This window comes from Salvelinus namaycush, chromosome 3, assembly GCF_016432855.1.
Source record: "Salvelinus namaycush isolate Seneca chromosome 3, SaNama_1.0, whole genome shotgun sequence".
NCBI classification, from domain to species: Eukaryota; Metazoa; Chordata; class Actinopteri; order Salmoniformes; family Salmonidae; genus Salvelinus; species Salvelinus namaycush.
Window position 1 is genome coordinate 25364582 of NC_052309.1, and position 26610 is coordinate 25391191.

General features: G+C 43.1%; 1 protein-coding gene and 1 long non-coding RNA gene across 2 annotated transcripts in view; one reads left to right on the plus strand and one right to left on the minus strand.

The window, feature by feature from the left end:
- Window positions 1–556: 556 nt before the first annotated feature.
- LOC120045125 lies at window positions 557–2704 on the plus strand. The gene is made up of 2 exons (XR_005476627.1): window positions 557–1182; window positions 2169–2704. It is a non-coding gene; the product is annotated as an uncharacterized LOC120045125 (long non-coding RNA).
- Window positions 2705–6000: 3296 nt separating this feature from the next.
- LOC120045119 (UDP-glucuronosyltransferase-like) overlaps window positions 6001–26610 on the minus strand; it is a 29318-nt gene continuing 8708 nt past the window's right edge. Inside the window, exons 3-5 of the mRNA XM_038990011.1 lie at window positions 12954–13041; window positions 12518–12737; window positions 6001–10601 (exon numbers count right to left, since the gene is read on the minus strand). Coding sequence (XP_038845939.1) covers window positions 10316–10601; window positions 12518–12737; window positions 12954–13041 — 594 coding nt within the window. The 3' untranslated portion in view covers window positions 6001–10315. The remainder of the gene's footprint in view (window positions 10602–12517; window positions 12738–12953; window positions 13042–26610) is intronic.

The following is a 26610-nucleotide window of genomic DNA, read 5'->3' on the forward strand; positions in this document are numbered from 1 at the left end:
TTCGAGGTGGAACTGCGTTCTGGGTCAGATTCAACGTGGCTTGGTTTGGGTGAATTGCTTTCAACACTACATTTAATTATTTAATTTTGCACACTGGTCTAGGTTAGTGTCTGCTCTGCAGACAAGACCGAGAGAGACAGACACTCAGTATGTGCTGCTGGTTGTAACAACATTTGTAATTACTCATTCATAGAGACTAGGAAGAGTCGCAGCAACAGGTCAAGGCAGTGAGACGAGGGTTGTCGGGTATAGGCACAGCTCTGACATGTAGCTAGCTACAGGACCTACTAGGAGAGAGAAGACGATGTTGAAATGACTACTGAATTAGGTCAGTGTATATTGTGGCCAATGGTTATCCTTCATTAAGCAGCATGACAGAATCATTTCACCGCTTGTTATCTGTTATTTGAAGTTGTGCGAAATTGACAGAAATCTGCCTTTTTCGTTCTGCTTTCTTCACTTCGGATATCGGAAAAACAAGCATTATCAAGGTAGGCGGGGAAAAGGGAGGGTGTTGCCGAACTGGGTGCATTTATTGTTCCTAGTACAGCTACAGTAGCTAGCCACATAGTCTCTGTTGAGTGTAATTTTTGTTCTTGGTCAAATCATTACAAATGTTAGTTGAGTGACTTGATAATTGTAATTCTGTAGCCAACTAATGTTACCTAGCGGCTGTTCACGTGACAACTACAATCTCTAGTTAGCATTTTAAGCTAGCTAGCTAAGTAACTACTTGATATTGTATTGTGTGTCTAGCTAGCTAACCATTTATACACAGGCTACTTACTTATAGGCTACTAGCTAGTCATGTGAGGATGTGTTTGCTTGATAGCTACTTGAATAGTGCGTGCTCTGTGTATGGACCGCAGCACTGCAGTGTGTGTGTGTTTGAAGACTTTCTGTGTCCAAGGGGGGCAAGAGTTGGAAGAGTTCAAGGTGACTGGATAGGGCCCGTCTCGGGGAGCAAACTGCTGCACGCACACAGCCATTGAGCTATCGACAACACACCCTGTTGTACAGCCATCACTGGTAAGACGGGGAGGGAGATGCGAGACACAGGTGGAGAAGGAAGTTTGAGATCGGGTCTGAGACTTGGACTTTAAGTCTTTTTTACTGTTTCTGTTTCTCTACCTGCCTATGAATCTGGGGACACTGGAGCAGAACCACCATGAGTATGTCAAGGTAAGCCAGTCTGAACCAGACAGAACTGGTTCACACAGGCTAGACCAGTCTAGATCATCTTACAAAACATTAGTAGACTAAAACATCAAACTCTACAAAGTTACATTCCCATCAGTCCTCTCCTCTCAGCTTCAGGAACACCGATTGGACAGGAAGTGTCACATGGTCCAGAGTGACGAAAGCTGGTGGGGAATGAAGTCACTACTGTAAGAAAGGGGGAAGAGTGTGTGTTTCCCGATGTGCTCTGTTACAGCCTTCAGGTATATAACGTGTGTGTGCGCGAGGTGAGGAGGCAGACTGTCTTACCCTCTGTCCTCTGAAGGGGTTAGTGTGTGAGGGCTCTAACCTGCTGCTTCTGAGGCTGCTCCCTCTGAGGAAGAACATCCTGGAAAACATGATCTTTCTCTCCTTTGGCCCAACCTCCACATATGTGAGTGTGTGCTTGCATGTGTGTGGAGTGTATATGTCAGTTGTTTTAGTCTGCCCTACTCATAAGTGTGTGTGTGTGTGTGTGGTTTATCTGGGATCAGAAGGATCCTGGGTGCAGACGGTTGTCCCAGTTTACAGTAACCCGGCCTACAACAGAGAAACCTGGGACATACTGCTCCTGCAATCTCTATCCCCCTGTGTGATGTCATATCCTGTTCCTGTTTAAGCCAGCTGAGTGCAGATGGGTTCTCCCGTCAGCATGAGCTTCCTGCTGCTCACTGTGTGGGTACACACGCATACACACTTATGAGTGTTCCCCTATTTACATGTTTGTGTGTTGTGTCTAGGTGAGGGATGATACGCCAGGGTTTGAGAAGAAGCGTCTGGTGTGGGATGAGGACATGCAGATGAACTCCAAGTTCCTAAACCTTAACCTTACCCCCTACTTTCACCCTAGCCCCTTACTTTTATTTTTAAACCACAACCCCTACGTTTCCAACATAACCTGATGTTTGTGTTACAGTTGTTACATGAGTTATTCTTTGTACCTGCTGCAGCACCTGGATTCCTGCGCTATGGTGGCCGACTTCTTGCAGTTCCTGTTACTACGAAAACTGAGTAACGTCATCATGCTCACTCGCAAGGACTTCTCCACTTTGCCTCCCGCCGACGCCCGGGGGGGGGGGGCACCTTCAACACCACCTCTCCTTGAGGACACACACTGTGGCTGCGTCTCAATAGTCTTAGCTTCCTCTCACAGGCACTTTAGTGAGGATAGTACTATTCTGGTTAGCAGTTGTCACTAGTATGTACAGTGGCCCTCGATCTAGAGTATTGATTAAATATTAATAATTTTATGGATTTTTTTTGTGTGATACTGTTTTTGTTTGTATAAACTGAAACAAATTCCAGTCAACTCTGTTGATATGGCAATTGCAAAAGCTACTGTTATGTCAGTTGGTGTGAATCAATGTCTTGTATGTTTCCTATGCTTACTTTCTGTAAAACACTTTATCTTTGAGTGATAATTCCAGTAACTGCTACTTTGCTTTGGCTCTGTGATCAACTCAAGTTATAAATTAAATGATGCTCATCTGACTCAACAAGTAATTATATTGTTTGTATAACTTTGCTGCCCTGATTTCCTAGGAATGTGACAGCCTTTGAATAACACAATTATGTGTATAAATACTCCAGATCGTTATGCAAGGCAGCATTGAATTTTCATTCCAAACTGTCTAATCTCCCCCCACCCCCTCATATAAAATAGCAGAAAGACAAGACATTGAGGGCTTTTATTGAAAGATAAAGGAAACATCTCAAACCATTTTAGTGCAAATGAAAAGCGACATTTCATCCATGTACATGGATGCACTTAACAGGCAGGGTCAACTCAGTTAGTGGGGACAGGTCAGGATGGTGATCACACACCAGAAACAGCATCATTACACTCTTTACATTTTCTTTGCGTATCAGTTTAAGGGAATGTATAATGACTTCTTGCCTACAGCAAAGTCTGATGAACTGTGTTTTTTTGTCTTCAACATTTTTTTTTTTACAAAATCAAAAACACCTTTGTGATTTGCTGGATTACGAGGACTACAGTTCCCAGAGTACACCTGATGTTACCAAACTACGGCTGCATCTCAATGGTTGAAAGTGGTCCATCTGCACCGACAGAAGGGGACAGGTGAAGGCAAATTCCTGCCTGGTAGACATCCACCACATTGGATCACCTTGTCTATATTTAGATCAGTAAAGACAAAAGAGAGGATACCCAGCATACATTTAAAAAAGACCAATAAAATTCTGGTATGTAGCAGAGGAGCAATTTACAGTAGCAAGTGGATACATTTTCATACTGGTACCCTGTGGGAATCAAACTCACAACCCTGGCATTGCTAGCGCCATGCTCTACCCACAGCCACATGGGTATAGAATTATAAATTAGGATTTAGAATATTAGAATGGACATAAACCTTATGACGGGACAAAGGTCAGAGTGTTCGCCAACCATGGTTTGCCAGTGCTGTGATAAAATATTGTGTAAGATAATGAATTTAAAGAATTTATCTGTACTGTATGTTTTGTTAGCTAGTGTCGAGGTGACTAGTACGGGCCTCCCTGGCGATCCTACTAGGTTCACTCACGTGTGGGTAGTCTTTGCCTGTGGATCTTCTCTTGACCTCACAGGGTGGGTCAACTCCCACCACACGTAGGCCTGGATTATCCCGTGGTATGAGCCTCTTTCCAGGGGAGTCGGTCTCCCTGTCTTCCTACCCTAAACTGTTTTTAACAGTAGAGCCCTAAACTCCACTTTAACAACTGGTCATCCCTCTTGGTCTATCCCTGCTTGCTACAGAGGTTAGCTCACACCTTCCTACTGATTACACTTCACAGGTAGTTTGTGACACGGTATACAATCCGTCAGCCAGGGCTATGTTTGTGTATAGCACCAATGAGCAATCCAATATTTATGTATAGCCCACTCTGTACTATTTTCATTAGTGGCACGGCTCTTACTACTTCCTTCTCACTGTAGACGGAAGTTACGTTCCACAACGGGGTTACACTATTTATTATAAGCTCAGATACTCCTGCTAGCGGCTGGTCCTTCCTTTCTAATTGACCGGACAGCACCCTCACAGATGAGTCACGCTCGCTAAGTCCCAGGTATAGGGTTTCAACTAAATCCTCTAGCTGAAGGCAGGGGTTCAGCACTTTGGGTAGACAAAGGCCCTATAGGCTAGACTCCCAGTACTCCATTAATGTACCTTTGACACAGTTACCCTCAAGCTCCCCTTTGGTTTCCTGCTCTAGCCCACAATATTGTCTGGCAGGAGGGCACCTAAGGTGAACCCCCTAAGCCTATAGTTGTTATGTTACTTTACTTCTTAACACATTATTCAACAAATAAATTAAGTAAACTAGTAAACTAGTAAATGAAAACCAGTAACACATCTCTTTTTGGTTCCCCAGCTTTACAGTTGATGGATTTTATCGAATTTTTTATAGCAATTGCACTCCACAGTTTCTTCTAACAATAGTAATGAAGCACTATGCTCGCCCCAAAGTCTTCACTCTTCTAATACATCAATCAGCTTCTGCTCTTTCCCTATCTTTTACATTGGTATTTATACATTTTGTCCAAGCCCTTGACTACAGCCACACAACACATCCTCCCCCTTGCACATGACATTTAAGCAAAGTTACATAACACATTGTCTCCTTTACACGTGATATCTACACAGATTTTTGTAACACATTGTTTCCTTCATATGTTACGGCAATCCACGGTGTCATCTGTTCATGGCCCATGTGCCATTCGGCAGCTCCACCAGCTCTATCCCAGGGCCTGAGTTCGACAGGGGTGTTGCCATATAAGATGAACCTCCTCCCTCCAGCAGAGGAACATCTTCATACAGTCTACTTGCACCCATCACCTCCCTGCGTTTATGCTGCTCTCTAGCTGCTTGTGGTTGGGTGTTCTTCTTGTCCTTCTTATTCTTCCTTGTTACCAGAGTCCTGACTGCGGGCTGGAGGACTCATCAGGTCATATTGACCAGGCTCATTTGCGACACTCCCTCCTTGACCTGTGGCTCCTTTAGTCTTTTTAGGCTTGGATTCTTACCCTTACATTGTAAACAAACTTTTTCTTGGGGTTATTAATATATACCACTTCCGGTCTCATCATGGACTGTACGTACTTTAACATGATAGGGCATGCCCCAAGTAAGTACACTCACAGGGTGTACGTAGCCAAATTGGCTTGGATTAGGCAGATTAGGCTGAGCATATCAGAGGGTCTCTGGTTCGAGCCCAGGAAGGGACGAGGAGAGGGACGGAAGCTAAAAACTGTTACACTCAGTTTGGCCGGGCTGCCAGCTCTAGGAAGAGTCTTGGTGCTTCTAAACTTCTTCCATTTAAGAATGATGGAGGCCACTGTGTTCTTGGGGACCTTCAATGTTACAGACATTTTTTGGTACCCTTCCCCAGATCTGTGCCTCAACACAATACTCTCTCGGAGCTCTACGGACAATTCTTTCGACCTCATGTCTTGGTTTTTGATCTGACATGCACTGATAACAGTCGAACCTTATATAGACAGGTGGTGCCTTTCCAAATCATGTCTAATCAATTGAATTTACCACAGGTAGACCCTAATCAGGTTGTAGAAACATCTTAAGGATGATCAATGGAAACAGGATGCATGCACCTGAGCGCAATTTCGAATCTCATAGCAAAGGGTATTAAAACTTATGTAAATAAAGTATTACATTTTTTATACATTTGCCAAAAAAATCTAAAACATCTTTTCGCTTTGTCATTACGGGGTATTGTGTGTAGATTGATGACGAAAAAATGTATTTAATCCATTTTAGAATAAGGCTGTAACATTAAAATGTGGAAAAAGTCAAGGGGTCTAAGTACTTTCCAAATGCACTGTATTAGGCTAAGCGAAGCGCAGGTTGGTTGATCTAGAACAAGAAACAATACACAACAAATATGTTCACATATTTACAAAAAAAAAGTTAAACATCCGCCACTGTCTGTAGTGTTATTTGCATATTGCATCCTGATTGGCCATATGCTAATGAGGGCCTGTGGGAATGTAGGAGTCCAAGAGGAAAGCATCTCTCTCTCTCATGTGCCTTGTAATGTGAAGCAACGTCAAGTTAGCAATAAATGTGCCTTCGTAAAGACACACCGTTAGTAGTTATTTTACTCATGTACAGAAAAGTTTGATTACATGACATGGTGTCAGAAGTGGACGAGAATGAGTGGATTTGCTAACAGAGTTTAGCTTACAGTACCGGGTTGAAAAGTTTGGGGAAGAAAATCGAGGAGGCTAATCAGCATGGAAGACGTCGCGGGAGAAGTGCAGCAGCCACCAGGAGCAGTGCCTGGAAGAGGCTAGCCACCCGTGCAAGGTGTAGCAGGAGGGGCACAGATACAAGCGCATACAGGTCCAAGTGTTACATTTAGCATACAGCCGCCGAAGCGGTTCGATTTTTGTAAACCTCAAGAATGGACCGAATGGACCAAATGGATTAGGAGGTTTGAGCACTTTCGTAATGTGAGTAATCTTCACACATCTACCGAGGAGAACCAGATAAATACTCTCGTACTGTATGGGCGACGAAGCAGATTATGTTTTGAGGGGTCTAAACCTAAATGAACTCGAGCAAAAACAGTATGACAAATAAGAGACGGATTTCATGGATTCTTTATTGTAAAAAAGAACGTGATCTATGAGAGCACGCTTTACCATGAAAATTAAACAGTGGAATCTTTTCTTCTATGGCATAGCAGAGTATTGCAACTATGGACTGTTGATGAACTAATTAGAGATGAACTAATTAGAGATGGCAAGGCAAATTGAAGAAGTGAAAAAGCAGCAAGGTTGCCTGCGAGGTGGAAAGGCAGCAAGTGGAAACTGAAATTCCAGCGTGAGAAAGCTAGCCATGAAAATGCTAATGACAAAAGGCAGTCAAAGTGCACATCCAAGAGCACAGTGTACAGCTAATGAAGTAGTGTGTCACTCCTGTGGGAAAAATGGACATTACCAACATGTGTGTATGTCATCATGAGCCGTAAACGAGAATAAATGTTGTTTACGGCTCATGAACACATTGTCTGGGATCACATTTAGAAATGTGAATTTCTAAATAGACACTGGTGCCGATGTGACTGTTATCCCAGACAATGTGTTCAATCACATTTTTGCAGGAACCAGCAAGCCAGCTCTACAAAAACCAACAAAACCTCTGCTAGGACCAGGAAGAGTGCCGCTGGACGTGATCGGCGTGACACAAGTGTGGATCTAGGAAAGGGAGAAAAGGAGACACTGGAGGAGGTGTATGTCATCAGAGATCTACACACAGCTTTACTAGGCAGACCAGCGATCACAAAACTTTAGCTAGTTGCTCGACTCAACAGCATTGATTTACAGACACTGAAAGAACGCTATCCTAAGCTATGCAGTGGTCTTGGCACAGTAGAACAACCATATACCATCAAGCTGAAACCTGGCGCATAGCCCTACTCACTCCACGACAGATTCCTCTGACATTGCTGCCACAAGTCAAGATAGCACATGTTCAAGGGTTCAAGATTGTCACTTGAGTAAAGGAGCCCACGGACTAGTGCGCCGGCATGGTGGTTGTCCTTAAGAAGAACGGAGACGTGCGGATGTGTCAATTTCACCAGTCTCAATGAGTCATTGTGTAGAGAAGAATACATACTTCCCACTGTCGAACAGACCCATGGCTCACTAGCCGGGGCGAAGATCTTCAGTGAGTTCGACGCGAACATGGGCTTCTCGCAGATCCCGCTAGCCGAGGAGTCAGTTAAGCTAACAACCTTCATCACACCTTTCGGACATTAGTACTTCAACCGTCTGCCTTTTGGCATCGCTTCAGCACCTGAACACTTCCAGAACAGAATGGTGAAAGAGGTCACTGAAGGCCTGGAAGGTGTGGTCTGTCACATGGACGATGTGTTGGTCTTGGGCCAAACACAGGAGGAGCATGATAAGACTTAATAAGTCTTAGCATGATAAGACATGATATGACAAGACTTCATGCCGCATTTCAGAAGATGGAAAAAGCCGGTTGAACTCTGAACATGGACTAATGTGACCTGTCAAAGGAGGAAGTGAAGTTCCTGAGTCACATCTCGGACAAAGAAGGACAGCCCGACCCGGCAAAGAGAGGCTGCCAAGGAGAAGGCGAAGCCATCCAACATCAGCGAGCTGCAGAGTTTGAGGAATGGTGAACCAACTGGGAAAGTTCATCCCCCAGTTAGCAGAAAATGACAAACCTCTCAGAGACCTACTCTCAAAGAAAAATCACTGGTACTGGGGGGCCGACCAAGTCAGAGCCTTCAAAGAGCTGAAGGAGGAGCTGATATCCACACCCACTCATACCATCACAACTTCCTGAGAGACCCTGTCAAAGACTGGGAACAGACTTGTTCACTCTGAAAATCACAAACCTGTCACTAACAAAGTCTGCGGAAGTCATAGTTCATCTGAAGTCCATCTTCGCCTGCCATGGGGTACCTGAGGTCCTGGTTACGGACAATTGGCCTCAGTTCTCCGGAAGACCCCTTTCCGTTCTCCGGAAGACCCCTCTGCTGAAGAGTATGGATTTTGCAATGTCACCAGTAGTCCAAAGTTCCCGCAAAGCAACGGAGAGGCAGACCGCACTTGCTTTGCTGGCCTATCGGTCAACTCCACTCTAGAATGGCTTCAGCTTGACAGCTTCATACCACAGTGCCAACACTCCCATCGCTGCTAGACCCATCACTCTTAAACACAGCTACGGTCAGCTCAAAGGAAAAGGAGAGAAGGAGTGCGGAACAATAACGCTTCAACAAGCGTCACAGAGTTAGCAATCTCAGCAGACTCCCACCTGGAAAACAGGTGTGTGTGACTGACTCAAAAGTCACAGGAACAGTGCTGAGGGAACATGCAGCACCACAATCCTACATGGTGGAAGTTTCCCACGGGTCTGTCCGCAGGAACAGACATCACATCATCCCTATGAATGGACCCGAGAACAACAACGCTATGCAGGTGAAGATTCAAGTGTCTTCACGCTTAGCGTAACACAGTGAATTTCAAAAGTATTCAGACCCCTTGACTTTTTCCACATTTTGTTATGTTACAGACTTATTCTAAAATGTATTCAATAAAAAAAAATCCTTGTCAATCTACACACAATACCCCAAAATGACACACCGCATTGCCAGAACCACCAACACCAAAAGTAATCATGGATATTCCTGCTACACCCAGAACAAGGTCTGGGCGAGCAAACCAAGTGCAACAATATCCGTAGGCTAGTTATGGGTTTTGTAACAGTTTTTTATTTTGTGGCAGGATCAATAGCAGAAGAGGAAGTGAGACATCCCACTTCCTCTTTTTTTCTGGTTCATATACGGTCAATGAACTAAGTAGACCAGACCATTGGTGCTTACAGGACAGCCACCCCTTAAGCTGACTAGAACTGTGACAACTTCTTTCAATGGTTAACTCTACTACACTACTTGATAAAATCAATCAGAAGGTTTGGTCGCTACCACAGCTCGTGAAGTCAGTCAAGCTAATAAACTCCTCGGGTGGAGTTGTCATCTTTATCCTCCTGATGCATCCTGGTAGAATCATAAACTTTCTAACAATCAAAACTGTTGGCTGGTGCTTGCAACACCAGGATTGTGGGTTTGTTTCCCACGGGGCACCAGTATAAAAAATGTAAGTCGCACTGGATAAGTGTTGGCTAAACTACGTAAATGTACAGTTAGCAAGTCTCCTGCAGAGATCTAACGGTAACAAAAAGTGGTATGATATTTTATTTTACTATAGCCTACTGGTTATTTCCGGTTTCTCATCTCATGGGTAATGTAGTTCTCTATTTTGCTGTGTTCAAGTGCTCATTGGAAAGTTATTTCCTCTCACTCCAACGGCAATGAAAAGGGACAAAACTTTTTATGAAAATGTATTTGTAGATTCAATCCATAGCGTTATAGCACGCTTAACATTTGAAGGTAATTTGAGTTGATTGAGCTGACATCTGCAGCGTGTAATGTGAATGCGATCACAGCAAACGTGGAAACATTGCCTGTAAAAGGCACATTATTGTTGACAGCGCACTACAACCAGCCTCGGATTGAATCCCAGCCTAAGCCACAGGAAGGACATTCACTCACTCTTCATCTTCATTGTCCAAATCATTCCACAGCACTTGCGGAAGCAGACTTTGCAGCATTTAACGGTGACCATGACAACAGTGAGAACTATAGTAAGTAGCAGAGCAAACACGTCCAGACTGTGGTACTGGATCCAGTTCAGGTCGTGAGCAGCGGGTCTCAGGTGGTCGGCTCCTCCGTGGCGCATCACGAACTCTGTCCAGAACACGGCTAGGTCCAGCGGCTCAATGGGACGGTCCTTATGCACCGTTGACAGCTTTAGCATCTTCTCCTTGTAACTGAGGAGGAAGGATAGAGAACATGAGGAATGCATCAAGGTTGCCATCTCCTCATAGACAACTCATGGCTGCTAATACTGTACCAGTGAAGGAAGTAGGTTCCTCTAACGAGGAACTCCGACTGTCACCTCCAATAATGGATTGCTGACCATATATTTGTACTGAAACTCAATGTGTGTGGATTTTAAGTTAGGATTTGGTCTCTGTACTGTTTGCACTGCATCTTGAGTTTACAGTATCTCCTATTATTATATAAATACATTTCCATATAAAAGGACACATGACCACCAACATGTGAAGTTCATAGGAGCATGTCAAATGAAAGCTAAGCGTAATTTTTTGTTTTGTTATCAAGGCATATATACATTTTTCAACCATTTTCCATCCAAATAATTAGGAATAAGCAAACACTTATTTCTGGTCAAACAGATGGAAAAGGGGTCTTAGACATCATCTACCAGAAAAAGTCTTAAAAGGTACTAGAAATACATCAAAACACAATGTTGAATTAAAGAACCCTGCCAATATCAACACTTATTTGAGTGGGTTGGGGGGGCTAGGATCAGTCTGTTATATCTGGAGTATTTCTCCTGTCTTATCCGGTGTCCTGTGTGAATTTAAGTATGCTCTCTTTCTTTCTCTCTCTCGGAGGACCTGAGCCCTAGGACCATGCCTCAGGACTACCTGGCATGATGACTCCTTGTTGTCCCCAGTCCACCTGGCCGTGCTGCTGCTCCAGTTTCAACTGTTCTACCTGCGGCTATGGAACCCTGACCTGTTCACTGTGATTACTATTATTTGACCATGCTGGTAATTTATGAACATTTGAACATCTTGGCCATGTTCTGTTGTAATCTCCACCCGGCACAGCCAGAAGAGAACTGGCCACCCCTCATAGCCTGGTTCCTCCCTAGGTTTCTTCCTATGTTTTGGCCTTTCGAGGGAGTTTTTCCTAGCCACCGTGCTTCTACACCTGCATTGCTTGCTGTTTGGGGTTTTAGGCTGGGTTTCTGTACAGCACTTTGTGACATCAGCTGATGTAAGAAAGGCTATATAAATACATTTGATTTGATGATTTCATTTGAGAAATTATTTGGCTTCGGTACGTTTAAGAAACATTGCCTTGTGCCTTAATTCCTTTTCAGAAAACCTCCTGAGGGAGGATAATGAATTCATAGAAGTAACAAGTAAAGGTAGACTTACCAATTAGTTAGTGTTTTTAGTGATATCAACTTTTTATGAATAATTAAGTGATTAAAACTCGTAATTCTGTTTCCAAATCGGTAACGGAATTACAGAAAAAATCTCAAATTGGCTACCATGCAAAATCATGATAGTCACAAACCACAGTTGGGTCACCTGCTACTGTCCTCCCTTTCACTGGCATACTTTGTTCAGCTCAAATGTTTTCTTTCTGTCGTCTGATGGTTAAAGCAACACTGTGAAAATAGTCTGGACAACCCCGCACCATCTCTTCTCTCTCTCTCCAATTAATGTCACCTCTCCCGGCTCTTACTGGACTTTGAAAAGTAGTTGAAATTTGGTCAGTCTGCCCTGGCCTGACCAAATCTGAACCAATCATGGACTTCTATGTTTTACAAGTTTAGACATCACAGAGTACAGTAGAACACACTAGAGGGAGATTTTACCGTAATTATGTTACCAAACATTGTATCTGCAAAGTTCTTCCAGTAAATGTGCTTTTGTGAAATTTTCTGTGTAAATTGTTCAAAGTAATCCTTGTGCATAGAGCTGTATGGTTTGTTAAACTTTTAAAATCGATGGTTATCGTTTGGCATACATTTTAAAGTGAAAAATCTGAGTCAAAGCGTAATTCCGTTACCATGGAATTACCTATAACATGATGTCCTTGTAACATTATTACATCCTAGTATTATGTTAGCATGATGTCTGACCTCTTGTCATTGATGACCTTGTTGAGGGCCTCCACCAGTTTGTCTGAGGTGACGTCGAACACACTGAGCACCTCCCCTACTCCCCTCACTGCCATGCGGTGTACGTTGTCACCCTGGTCACCAAACAATGGCAGCATCACCATGGGAACGCCGTTACAGATCCCCTCGTAAATACCGTGGGTTCCTCCATGGGTGATGAAGGCCTTGACCTTGGGGTGGCCTAGAACCGGACATAGAACATAAAATCTTATGAACACAGAACATTCACCACGAGGGTGTTGACATTAAAATAAAGGAGAAGATTAAGTATTTATCTTGCAACAACATAAACAACAGTAGTGTGTTGGTTTCACTGAGAATAGTGCCCTTCTGTAACTTCCCCTAAATGGTCTATTATAAATATATAACACTATAACTGATTAGAGATTAAACCAACCCAGCAAATCATTCTGAGGAAGCCACTTCATCACTCTGACGTTGGCTGGAGCATTCTCAGGCACCACCCCTGTGTACCTCCATACAACCTGAAACAGAGAGAACAGTTTATTTAGCTAATCAAGGCTTAGATTCAATGAGATCAAGTGTTAACCGGCAACAGACGACACCCGCATATCTGTTGTTTTGGCAGTGTCTGGGGTGTAAAATCACTGGTAACTGCGTTCGAGCTGTCAAAGTGGTGAGGAGCTGCTCTTATGATCATTGTGTGGATTTGATTATGCTGAGATGCAGAGCCAGGCAAAGGACCATCACGTCATCGGGCAGGGAGGAGTGCTATTCTCAAATCAAACAGTAATCTGTGCCACTGTCATTTTGTCAACAAGGCAGCATGGTGGATTTATGGGATCTGCTTTTATATTGTTAATGGGTTACAGTTATATTTATTTTGTCAATTATTAAGCATCCTAAGTCTTTTTTTTTTTCTGGTCCACTTAAATGATTGTTGTAGATCATGAGTTATTTTTTTATTGCCATTGTGTTTTCTTTCCACGTTCATTTTATATCCAGAGATTTTAGTATTCTGAAAAAAATATTTTAGCAAGGGGAGCATTGAGTTTTCAATATTGGTCAGGTATATCAGAAGATTATCTGCAAATAAATTCAGTTTATATTCATGTCAACCTATACCGAGACCTGTTACGTTTGGGTCCAGTCTAATTATTTCTGCAAGCGGTTCAATTGCCAGAGCAAACAGAATTGGGGGAGAAAGAGAAGACATCCCTCTCTTGTGCCCCTTTCTAAAGCAATTTTATCAGATAATGTATTTGTATATATTTTTGCTTTATGACATGTATATAATATTTGTAATACATGTATTTCAGCTGGAACATGTTCTTGTATGTGTTTGTTAGTGTTTATTTTTAATAAACCCTGTTTGATTATGTATCAAGTCTGGTAAGACTTTTGCCACTGTATTGCTTATGAGCTTTGTTTTTGTCAGTTTATTCAATGTATGGTTCTGTAATTAGCAGGGGACTCTCCAGATTTTCCTGATAGTAATATAACTGAAATAATTGTTTGATACATGAAACTAGGAAGCACTGAATTGAGTGACATGTTGTCATTTGTGTAAAAAGGGCTTTACTTTGTCCCAAAATTGTAAATATAATTCTATGGGAAAGCCGTCCATTTCTGGTGCTTTTCACAGCACTAATGTTTTAAAGTGTCTACCTAGTGATATTTGTAGGATTGTGGCACATTAATTATATAGTCTTTTAAAGTGTGTGTTTCGTTGCTGACTTAGTGGGGACAGCATTTTTCAGAGAAAGATGTTAACTAATAATTAGATCAGTATCTTTCAATGTAATAATAGAACTTAAGATGTTCTATTTAAGTGATAATGCCCTCGAAGCCGGTGTTTGGAGGATATATTGGCACGCTATAACCATACCAATATATCCTCAACACCGGCTTCGACGCATTCACTTAAATACAACCTGTTGAGTGCATCATCATTTTTATACAACGGGTTACCAACATTTTCATTAACATTTTGATGAATTCATTCATAATATTTCATCCGTCCACGAGATATAGTCCCGACACACATCTAGGGTTATATCGGTTCGGTTGCCAGAGATGCGACCCAGTAGTTGTCTTTTTGTTCTGTATCCATGGACGCGAGCCAGTCGTTCATTCTAAATGTTCTATTGCCATGCTGGCTGGCAACGTTCTTATCCCTTGCTTGCTAGCCAGCCAACTACGGCTATCTTACAGTCACGTCAAACAGTGCAACCAAAATAACAAAGTAGCTGCATTTACATTTGTTTAAGCTGTTTTCTAGTGACATTTATTTGGATACATCCATAACAATGAGCTAATGAGGCACGATTTCACCTGGCATAGAAAATGTGCTCACGTCAGTACACTGTTGTTTAGAGGAGCTAGCCAACAACACAGCTAACACAATCACTTCAAACTGAAGCTGGAAAGACACCAAACTAGATGCACTTCGTTTAACATTTTTTCAATTTACATTTCTTTGTATATATCCATAAAAATGCCAGCTGATTCATGATTTCGACTGGCTGAGAAACTCAGCCAGTCTGACCATGACTGACCCACCTGTGGACGTCGGGCCCTCATACCACCCTCATGGAGTCTGTTTCTGACCGTTTGAGCAGACACATGCACATTTGTGGCCTGCTGGAGGTCATTTTGCAGGGCTCTGGCAGTGCTCCTCCTTGCACAAAGGCGGAGGTAGCGGTCCTGCTGCTGGGTTGTTGCCCTCCTACGGCCTCCTCCACGTCTCCTGATGTACTGGCATGTCTCCTGGTAGCGCCTCCATGCTCTGGACACTATGCTGACAGACACAGCAAACCTTCTTGCCACAGCTCACATTGATGTGCCATCCTGGATGAGCTGCACTACCTGAGCCACTTGTGTGGGTTGTAGACTCCGTCTCATGCTACCACTAGAGTGAGAGCACCGCCAGCATTCAAAAGTGACCAAAACATCAGCCAGGAAGCATAGGAACTGAGAAGTGGTCTGTGGTCACCACCTGCAGAATCACTCCTTTATTGGGGGTGTCTTGCTAATTGCCTATAATTTCCACCTTTTGTCTATTCCATTTGCACAACAGCATGTGAAATTTATTGTCAATCAGTGTTGCTTCCTAAGTGGACAGTTTGATTTCACAGAAGTGTGATTGACTTGGAGTTACATTGTGTTGTTTAAGTGTTCCCTTTATTTTTTTGAGCAGTGTATATATATATATATATATATATATATATATATATATATATATGTGTGTCAAGACACACACAGTTGTCTGTAATCATGGCCGGGTGTGGCCTGATATCATTAGTTAATTCTCATTAAAATAGCATACAAAAAACAAATGGATAGTGTACGATCATAGATACAATTTGCCTACAGAAGCCTACAAACATTTACAATAGCAAAATCACAATCACAAGAATGGCTTCAGATCAAAGTCTACGTTAAGACCGAAGGGAGCAAGGGTCTTTAAATTAAAGATCCAGGCAGCCTCTCGTTTTAACAATAAATTGTCAAGGTCACCCCAACTCCTAGGGAGGGTGACATGTTCGATGCCAATATAACGTAGAGACAAAATCGAGTGGTTTGCTTCCAAAAAGTGTGCCGCAACTGGGTAAATCGAGTTTTTGCATCTAATGATGCTCCGAGATTAGTACTTTTAATTTGCGCTTTGTTTTACCCAGATTTTTACCACAAGGACAAGTTATAAGATAAATAACTGCCTTAGTGGAGCACGTGATAACACCTTTTGATTTGTGATCTGTTTCCCTGTTTGGGGGTGTTTGAAGGACCTACATTTATAAGTGCCATTGCATTGAGCATAGCCACTACACTTGTAGTTGCCATCCAGTAGGGGCGCAAATACACGTTGTGCAGGGAAATCTTGGGGTGGTAAATCAGAGTTTCAGTTTCTCTGATATTTCTGCCCCGCGAGAATACGACCAAGGGAAGGTCCGAAAACACATTACCAATACTATCATCGGATCTTAGAATGTGCCAATGTTTGAACGATTCCCTTCATTTGCTCAGAGCACTTTGAATAGCGGGTAGTTAGAACGCAAGGATGCTTATTTTTGCGAGACTGACCTTGAAAGTTCATGTCTCGTTTTGTTTAGAACTTTCTCAGTGGCAGTATTAATCTGACCATTTTTGTACCCTCTCTCCTTGAATTTTCTTTGCGTCTCAGCCATATTTCTGTCAATCTGTTTTTTACAAATTCTTTTGATTCGACAGAATTGGCTGTAGGGCAAACTGTTTTTCAAGGGAAGTGGGTGACAGCTATCAGCCCTCAACAAACTGCTACGATCAGTAGGTTTCCTGTAAAGGTCAGTGTATAGAACATTATCTTCACACAAGATCAAGAACACTAATTTGATGTCTATCAGATTGCATAGTAAATCTCAGATGCTCAGAACAGGAGTTAAGAAAAGCATGGAACGCCTGGAGCTGTTTTACATCACCCTTCCATAGAACAAAAATATCATCAATATACCGTTTCCAAATAATGATGATAGGCAAGAAAACAGTTTTGAGAGGATTGAAAATAGACTGTTTCTCCATGTAACCCACATTCAAATTAGCATAGTAAGAAGCCATGGGGGATCCCATAGCAGTACCCTTCGTCTGAATAAAGAAATCATTTAGAAACATGAAATAGTTATGTGTGAGTACTATTTCAGCCAATGTTATAATGCATGCACTGGAAGGTAATTCATTAGGGTTACGTTGCCTTGCCCATCTCGTCCCGAGACATTCATTACTATGAGACTATAAGGGCACAGGGCGAGACCCAGACGCAGACATGGGAGGTAGATGGTTTGAGTCTCTGATATTAATTATAATCCAAAAGGCAGGCAAGAGAAGGGTCGTGGACAGGCAGGCTCGAGGTCAGGACAGGCAGTACGGTCAGGCAGACGGGTTCAGAGTAGAGGCAGGCAGGGGTCAAAACCGGGAGGACTTGCAAAAACAGAGAAGGGGAAAAACAGGAGCACGGAAAAACACGCTGGTTGACTTGACCAGACGAACTGGCAACAGACAAACAGGGAACACAGGAATAAATACCCAGGGACTAATGAGGAAAACAGGTGACACCTGGAGGTGGGGGGAGACAATAACAGAAACAGTGTGTCTTACACGCTTTCTTCCCAAACTGCCATTAACACAACTCCCTAATGAAGATGGAGCATATTGAGCCTTCCTTATTTTGCAAGGATTGATCATCTGAAATCAGAATACTAATAGCTTTTACTATGAATGAGTTAAATGTTTTAGTAATGGTGGTATTTTTCTAGAGTTCTATGGAATGTTCTGTGATCAGACACTTTTGTATCTAGATAGTATATTAAACACACAGTACGAGTCAAAAGCTTGGACACCTACTCATTCAAGGGTCTTTCTTAAATTGTTACTATTTTCTACATTATAGAATAATAGTGACGACATCAAAACTATGAAATAACACATGGAATCATGTAGTAACCAAAAGTGTTAAACAAATCAAAATAATATTTTTGATTCCTCAAAGTAGCCAGATTTTCACACTCTTGGCATTCTCTCAACCAGCTTCACCTGGAATGCTTTTCCAACAGTCCTGAAGGCGTTCCCACATATGCTGGGTACTTGTTGGCTGCTTTTCCTTCGCTCTGCGGTCCAACTCATCCCAAACCATCTCAATTGGGTTGAGGTCGAGTGATTATGGAGGCCAGCTCATCTGATGCAGCATTCCATCACTCTCCTTCTTGATCAAATAGCACGTACACAGCCTGGAGGTGTTTTGGGTCATTGTCCTGTTGAAAAACAAAATGACAGTCCCACTAAGCCCAAACCAGATGGGATGGCGTATCACTGCAGAATGCTATGGTAGCCATGCTGGTTAAGTGTGCCTTGAATTCTAAATAAATCACTGACCATGTCACCAGCAAAGCACCATCACACCACCTCCATGCTTCACGGTGGGAAGCACACACGCGGAAATCATCCGTTCAGCTACTCTGTGTCTCACAAAGACCTGGCAGTTGGAACCAAAAATCTCAAATTTGGACTCATCAGACCAAAAGGACAGATTTCCACCCGTCTAATGTCCATTGCTCGTGTTTCTTGGCCCAAGCAAGTGTCGTCTTATTGGTGTCGTTTAGTAGTGATTTCCTTGCAGCAATTTCACCATGATGGCCTGATTCACGCAGTCTCCAATGAACAGTTGATTTTGAGATGTCTGCAACTTGAACTTTGAAGCATTCATTTGGACTGCAATCTGAGGTACAGTTAACTCTGCAGCAGAGTTAAGTCTGGATCTTCCTTTCCTGTGGCAGTCCTCACCAGAGCCAGTTTCATCATAGCGCTTGAAGAAACGTTCAAAGTTCTTGACATTTTCCGGATTGTCTTAAAGTAAAGATGGACTTTCGTTTCCCTTTGCTTATTTGAGCTGTTCTTGCCATAATATGGACTTGGTCTTTCACCAAATAGGGCTATCTTCTGTATACCCCCCTACATTGTCAAAACACAACTGATTGGCTCAAATGCATTTAGTAGGAAAGAAATTCCACAAATTACCTTAACAAGGCACACCTGTTAATTGAAATGCATTCCAGGTCACTACCTCATGAAGTTGGTTGAGAGAACGCCAAGAGTGTGCAAAGCTATCATCAAGGCAAAGGGTGGCTACTTTGAAGAATCTCAAAAACAAATCAAACTATTTTATAAAGCTTTTTTTGTTTACTGTGTTATTTCATAGTGTTGATGTTTTCACTGTTATTCTACAATGTAGAAAATTGTAAAATAAAGAAAACCCCTGGAATGAGTAGGTGTCCAAACTTTTGACTGGTACTGTATATGTAATGTAAGTGCTTTACTGTATTTGGACCCCAAGAAGAGTAGCTGCTGTCTTAGCAGCAGCAAATGGGGATCCCTAATAAATACAAAGGGCACCTATTGGTAGATAGGTCAAAATTTTAAAAAAGACAGTGAATATCTCTTTGAACATGGTGAAGTTATTAATTGCACTTTGGATGGTGTATCAATACTTCCGGCACTTCCGGGTTGGAGCGAGTAGTCGCATTTCGCTTCGCTCCACAGGTAGTATTACATTTAATTTAATTTCATTACAGTACAACGGTTTGATTTGTTTGATCTTAGCACTTTCTTCTTAGCTAGCTACATAGCCGTCTTTGTATCAAAGATAATTGTGTAGTTTAGATTATTATCGAATTATCGAATCTTCTAACGTTGTCAACACTGCTAGCTAGCCAGCTAGCCAACTTCTACCGAATCATTACAACGGAACGATTTGATTAGTGTAGTGTTAGCTAGCTATATAGTTGTCTTTGTATCTAAGATAATTGTGTAATTATTTAGCCAGTTATCGAGGTTACCTAGCCAGCTCCACTTTCAAACAAAGTCAGCTAGCCAGCTATTTTCGCCGTCCTAACGTTGTCAACACTGCTAGCTAGCCAGCTAGCCAGCTAGCCAACTTCTACCGAAACAGTACAATGGAACGATTTGATTAGTGTAGTGTTAGCTAGCTACATAGTTGTCTTTGCTGTCTTTGTATCTAAGATAATTGTGTAGTTTAGAGTAATTATCTAGCCAGTTATCTAGCCAGTTATCGAGGTTACCTAGCCAGTTATCGAGGCTACCTAGCCAGCAACACTTTCAAACAAAGTCAACAACGCAGCCACTGCTAGCTAGCCTACTTCACCAGCCAGCAGTACAGCATCATTTTAATCATTTTAGTCAATGAGATTTTTGCAACATAAGCTTGACTTTCTGAACATTCGAGACGTGTAGTCCACTTGTCATTCCAATCTCCTTTGCATTAGCGTAGCCTCTTCTGTAGCCTGTCAACTATGTGTCTGTCTATCCCTGTTCTCTCCTCTCTGCACAGACCATACAAACGCTTCACACCGCGTGGCCGCTGCCACCCTAACCTGGTGGTCCCAGCGCGCACGACCCACGTGGAGTTCCAGGTCTCCGGCAGCCTCTGGAACTGCCGATCTGCGGCCAACAAGGCAGAGTTCATCTCAGCCTATGCTTCCCTCCAGTCCCTCGACTTCTTGGCACTGACAGAAACATGGATTACCACAGATAACACTGCTACTCCTACTGCTCTCTCCTCGTCTGCCCACGTGTTCTCGCACACCCCGAGAGCTTCTGGTCAGCGGGGTGGTGGCACTGGGATCCTCATCTCTCCCAAGTGGACATTCTCTCTTTCTCCCCTGACCCATCTGTCTATCGCCTCCTTTGAATTCCATGCTGTCACAGTTACCAGCCCTTTCAAGCTTAACATCCTTATCATTTATCGCCCTCCAGGTTCCCTTGGAGAGTTCATCAATGAGCTTGACGCCTTGATAAGTTCCTTCCCTGAGGATGGCTCACCTCTCACAGTTCTGGGTGACTTTAACCTCCCCACGTCTACCTTTGACTCATTCCTCTCTGCCTCCCTCTTTCCACTCCTCTCCTCTTTTGACCTCACCCTCTCACCTTCCCCCCCTACTCACAAGGCAGGCAATACGCTTGACCTCATCTTTACTAGATGCTGTTCTTCCACTAATCTCATTGCAACTCCCCTCCAAGTCTCCGACCACTACCTTGTATCCTTTTCCCTCTCGCTCTCATCCAACACTTCCCACTCTGCCCCTACTCGGATGGTATCGCGCCGTCCCAACCTTCGCTCTCTCTCCCCCGCTACTCTCTCCTCTTCCATCCTATCATCTCTTCCCTCTGCTCAAACCTTCTCCAACCTATCTCCTGATTCTGCCTCCTCAACCCTCCTCTCCTCCCTTTCTGCATCCTTTGACTCTCTATGTCCCCTATCCTCCAGGCCGGCTCGGTCCTCCCCTCCTGCTCCGTGGCTCGACGACTCATTGCGAGCTCACAGAACAGGGCTCCGGGCAGCCGAGCGGAAATGGAGGAGAACTCGCCTCCCTGCGGACCTGGCATCCTTTCACTCCCTCCTCTCTACATTTTCCTCTTCTGTCTCTGCTGCTAAAGCCACTTTCTACCACTCTAAATTCCAAGCATCTGCCTCTAACCCTAGGAAGCTCTTTGCCACCTTCTCCTCCCTCCTGAATCCTCCTCCCCCTCCCCCCCCCCTCCTCCCTCTCCGCGGATGACTTCGTCAACCATTTTGAAAAGAAGGTTGACGACATCCGATCCTCGTTTGCTAAGTCAAACGACACCGCTGGTTCTGCTCACACTGCCCTACCCTGTGCTTTGACCTCTTTCTCCCCTCTCTCCCCAGATGAAATCTCGCGTCTTGTGACGGCCGGCCGCCCAACAACCTGCCCGCTTGACCCTATCCCCTCCTCTCTTCTCCAGACCATTTCCGGAGACCTTCTCCCTTACCTCACCTCGCTCATCAACTCATCCTTGACCGCTGGCTACGTCCCTTCCGTCTTCAAGAGAGCGAGAGTTGCACCCCTTCTGAAAAAACCTACACTCGATCCCTCCGATGTCAACAACTACAGACCAGTATCCCTTCTTTCTTTTCTCTCCAAAACTCTTGAACGTGCCGTCCTTGGCCAGCTCTCCTGCTAGCTCTCTCAGAATGACCTTCTTGATCCAAATCAGTCAGGTTTCAAGACTAGTCATTCAACTGAGACTGCTCTTCTCTGTGTCACGGAGGCGCTCCGCACTGCTAAAGCTAACTCTCTCTCCTCTGCTCTCATCCTTCTAGACCTATCGGCTGCCTTTGATACTGTGAACCATCAGATCCTCCTCTCCACCCTCTCCGAGTTGGGCATCTCCGGCGCGGCCCACGCTTGGATTGCGTCCTACCTGACAGGTCGCTCCTACCAGGTGGCGTGGCGAGAATCTGTCTCCTCACCACGTGCTCTCACCACTGGTGTCCCCCAGGGCTCTGTTCTAGGCCCTCTCCTATTCTCGCTATACACCAAGTCACTTGGCTCTGTCATAACCTCACATGGTCTCTCCTATCATTGCTATGCAGACGACACACAATTAATCTTCTCCTTTCCCCCTTCTGATAACCAGGTGGCGAATCGCATCTCTGCATGTCTGGCAGACATATCAGTGTGGATGACGGATCACCACCTCAAGCTGAACCTCGGCAAGACGGAGCTGCTCTTCCTCCCGGGGAAGGACTGCCCGTTCCATGATCTCGCCATCATGGTTGCCAACTCCATTGTGTCCTCCTCCCAGAGCGCTAAGAACCTTGGCGTGATCCTGGACAACACCCTGTCGTTCTCAACTAACATCAAGGCGGTGGCCTGTTCCTGTAGGTTCATGCTCTACAACATTCGCAGAGTACGCCCTGCCTCACACAGGAAGCGGCGCAGGTCCTAATCCAGGCACTTGTCATCTCCCGTCTGGATTACTGCAACTCGCTGTTGGCTGGGCTCCCTGCCTGTGCCATTAAACCCCTACAACTCATCCAGAACGCCGCAGCCCGTCTGGTGTTCAACCTTCCCAAGTTCTCTCACGTCACCCCGCTCCTCCGCTCTCTCCACTGGCTTCCAGTTGAAGCTCGCATCCGCTACAAGACCATGGTGCTTGCCTACGGAGCTGTGAGGGGAACGGCACCTCCGTACCTTCAGGCTCTGATCAGGCCCTACACCCAAACAAGGGCACTGCGTTCATCCACCTCTGGCCTGCTCGCCTCCCTACCTCTGAGGAAGTACAGTTCCCGCTCAGCCCAGTCAAAACTGTTCGCTGCTCTGGCACCCCAATGGTGGAACAAACTCCCTCACGACGCCAGGTCAGCGGAGTCAATCACCACCTTCCGGAGACACCTGAAACCCCACCTCTTTAAGGATTACCTAGGATAGGATAAAGTAATCCTTCTAACCCCCCTCCCCCCCCCCTTAAAAGATTTAGATGCACTATTGTAAATGGCTGTTCCACTGGATATCATAAGGTGAATGCACCAATTTGTAAGTTGCTCTGGATAAGAGCGTCTGCTAAATGACTTAAATGTAAATGTAAATGTAATACACCCAGTTACTACAAAGATACAGGCGTCCTTGCTAACTCGGTTGCCAGAGATGAAGGAAACCGCTCAGATTTCACCATGAGGCCAATGGTGACTTTAAAAGTTGCAGAGTTTAATGGCTGTGATAGGAGAAAACTGAGGATGGATCACCAACATTGTAGTTACTCCACAAAACTAACCGAATTGACAGAGTGAAAAGAAAAAATTCTGTGCAGAATAAAAATATTTAAAAACATGCATCCTGTTTGCAACAAGGCACTAAAGTAATACTGCAAAACATGTGGCAAAGCAATTACATTTTTGTCCTGAATACAAAGTGTTATGTTATGGGCAAATCCAATACATTGCTGAGTACCACTCTCCATATTTTCAAGCATACTGGAGGCTGCATCATGTTATGGGTATGCTTGTGTTGGAATCGGCTAAACTTTGATCATTGAGATAGGAAATGAAAGAGACTGGGTTATGTCAGAAGTGAATGGTTCTCTGATGAAAAACAATGGACATCTATGGATTAGATGAAGGAATGTGTTGAGGTCAGGAGGTGAGGACAGATTCTTTTAAGGTAGTAATAAAGGTTTGTCATCCTGTTACCCTCTTTATTAGCTTCCTGTGGAGCCATAAACTGTAAGGATTGGAGGAGGAGTGTTTTAAGTAGGATGTATATAACTGTGAAGAAAGAAATGTTTTGCTGTCTGATTACAGCTGTACAGAACCTTTAGGAATAATTACACTTGGTTAAAGCTTCTCTAGTGTCCGTGAGTTATTTACTCTGAAAAATAAGAACCTAACTTGTAATCATTAGGGACTGGGGAGTTTTTCAGGATAAAAAATAAAACAGAATGGAATTTAAGCACAGGCAAAAACCTGGTTGTTTGCTTTCCACCAGACACTAGGAGATGAATTCACCTTTCAGCAGGACAATAACCTAAAACAAAAAGGCCAATTCTACACTAGTTGCTTACCAAGAAGGCAGTGAATGTCATCCACATGTATTGATCACATTTTTACAAATACTGTAGAACTTTGTTTAAAAGCTGTATCTGTACCCATTAGATGCAGTGGCAATATCCAGGAAAGCCAAAGTAAAAAAATAAAAACCTGGGCCTAAAATAGTGTAAGATATCATACAAAAGATTTAGCTGTGATGTTAAAAATATTTGTTGGTCTGATGTGATTTAATAAGGAGCATCCAGATGCTGCACTTGATGAATTTATGAAATTGCTTCTTCAATTATTGATAAACATGCACCTGTTAAGAAACTGACTGGTAAAACTGTTAAGGCTCCATAGATTGAGGAATTGAATAACTGTATGGTTGAAAGAGATGGGGCAAAAGGAGTGGCTAATCTGACTGGCTGATTTACTGCAGATTGAGGAATTATGTGACTAAACTCAACAAAAAGAATAAAGTATATTATGAAGTCAAGATCAATGATATAAAGAATGATGGAAAAAATTATAGTACTTTAAATTAAATTATGGGCAGAAAGACATTCAACTCCATCTTTCATCGAATCAGATGGCTTATTCATCACAAAATCATTTTGATGTTGCCAATTATTTTAATGATTACTTCATTGGCAAAGTGGGCAAACTTAGGCAGGAAATGCCAACAATGAGCCATCGTACTCATGTATAATTTTTATTTTTTAATAATGACAAAACTCCTGGCATTGACAACTTAGATGGAAAGCTACTGAGGATGGTAGCTGACTCTATAGCTACTCTTATCTGTCTTACCTTAATCTTTAAGTCTAGAGGAAATTCTTTGACCTTAGGCCTGGAGGGAAGCCAAAGTCATTCCGCTACCCAAGAGTGGTAAAGCGGCCTTTACTGGTTCTAACAGCAGACCTATCAGCTTGCTGCTAGCTCTTAGCAAACTGTTTGACCAAATACAATGCTACTTCTCTGTAAATAAATTAACAACAGACTTTCAGCATGCTTATAGAGAAGGGCACTCAACATGTACTGCACTGACACAAATTACTGATTGGTTGAAAGAAATTGTGGGAGCTGTACTGTTAGCTCTCTAGGCCCTTTACTCATTTAATTTTTTGACCAATGACCTGCCACTAGCATTAAACAAAGCATGTGTGTCCATGTATGCTAATGATTCAACCATATACGCATCAGCAGCCACAGCTAATGAAGTAAATGAAACCCTTAAAAAGAGTTCAGTCTGTTTTGGTTGTATTTGGTAGTATTTGGTAGAAATTAGAGGTCGACCGATTAATCGGAATGGCCGATTAAATCGGTCCGATTTCAAGTTTTCATAACAATCGGAAATCGGTATTTTGGGGCGCCGATTTGCCGATTATTATTATTTTTTGAAATTTTACACCTTTATTTAATCTTTATTTAACTAGGCAAGTCAGTTAACACATTCTTATTTTCAATGGCGGCCTAGGAACGTTCTGCCTCGTTCAGGGGCGGATTAGTCAAAGGTATATGGTTTAGAGAGAAATAGTTGACGCGTTATAATTCCTGTAATAACTTGCGGCTGAACTTGAAAGGGGTTCCTTCGTTATTTTACCGTTCATGTCTTCCATAGAGAATGTCTTGATCTACTTCAAATAAGGTCTGTGTTTCGTGCAGGCTTAAACCGCCTCGACGTTTTGATACCCGTGTAAATCTCACTAGGATAAGGTAACGTTTGTCAACATATTTTCATAAATCCACTCTACAAAAAAAATGATCTTCGCTTATATTTAGCCAATATTGATCAGAGTTACCTTGTCCTATGGATATCTACACAGTTATAAAATTGGCAAGGTGGTGTAAGCCTACACGAAACACAGACCTTATTTTAAGTGAATCTAAAAATATCCTATGGAATAAATGAAGGAACCGCTTTTCAGATTTTGCTAGAAGTTGTCATGGGAATTATGACTCGCACTTTGGTCGTCAATTCTTACCATGCCCATTATTAAAATAGGATTTCCTGCATATAGAAATTACAGTTTTTGTTTTCAACATTCATCACAGGTAATTTAAACTCTATTTTTATTCAAACAGTTGAGAGTATTTGTCTCCTAAGCAGACTCTTCAGTATCATTGTCACTTCAGAGCTGTGTGTGTGTGTATTTATGTATTATATTAAATTAAAATAAAAGTGTTCATTGTTCATTCAGTATTGTTGCAATTGTCA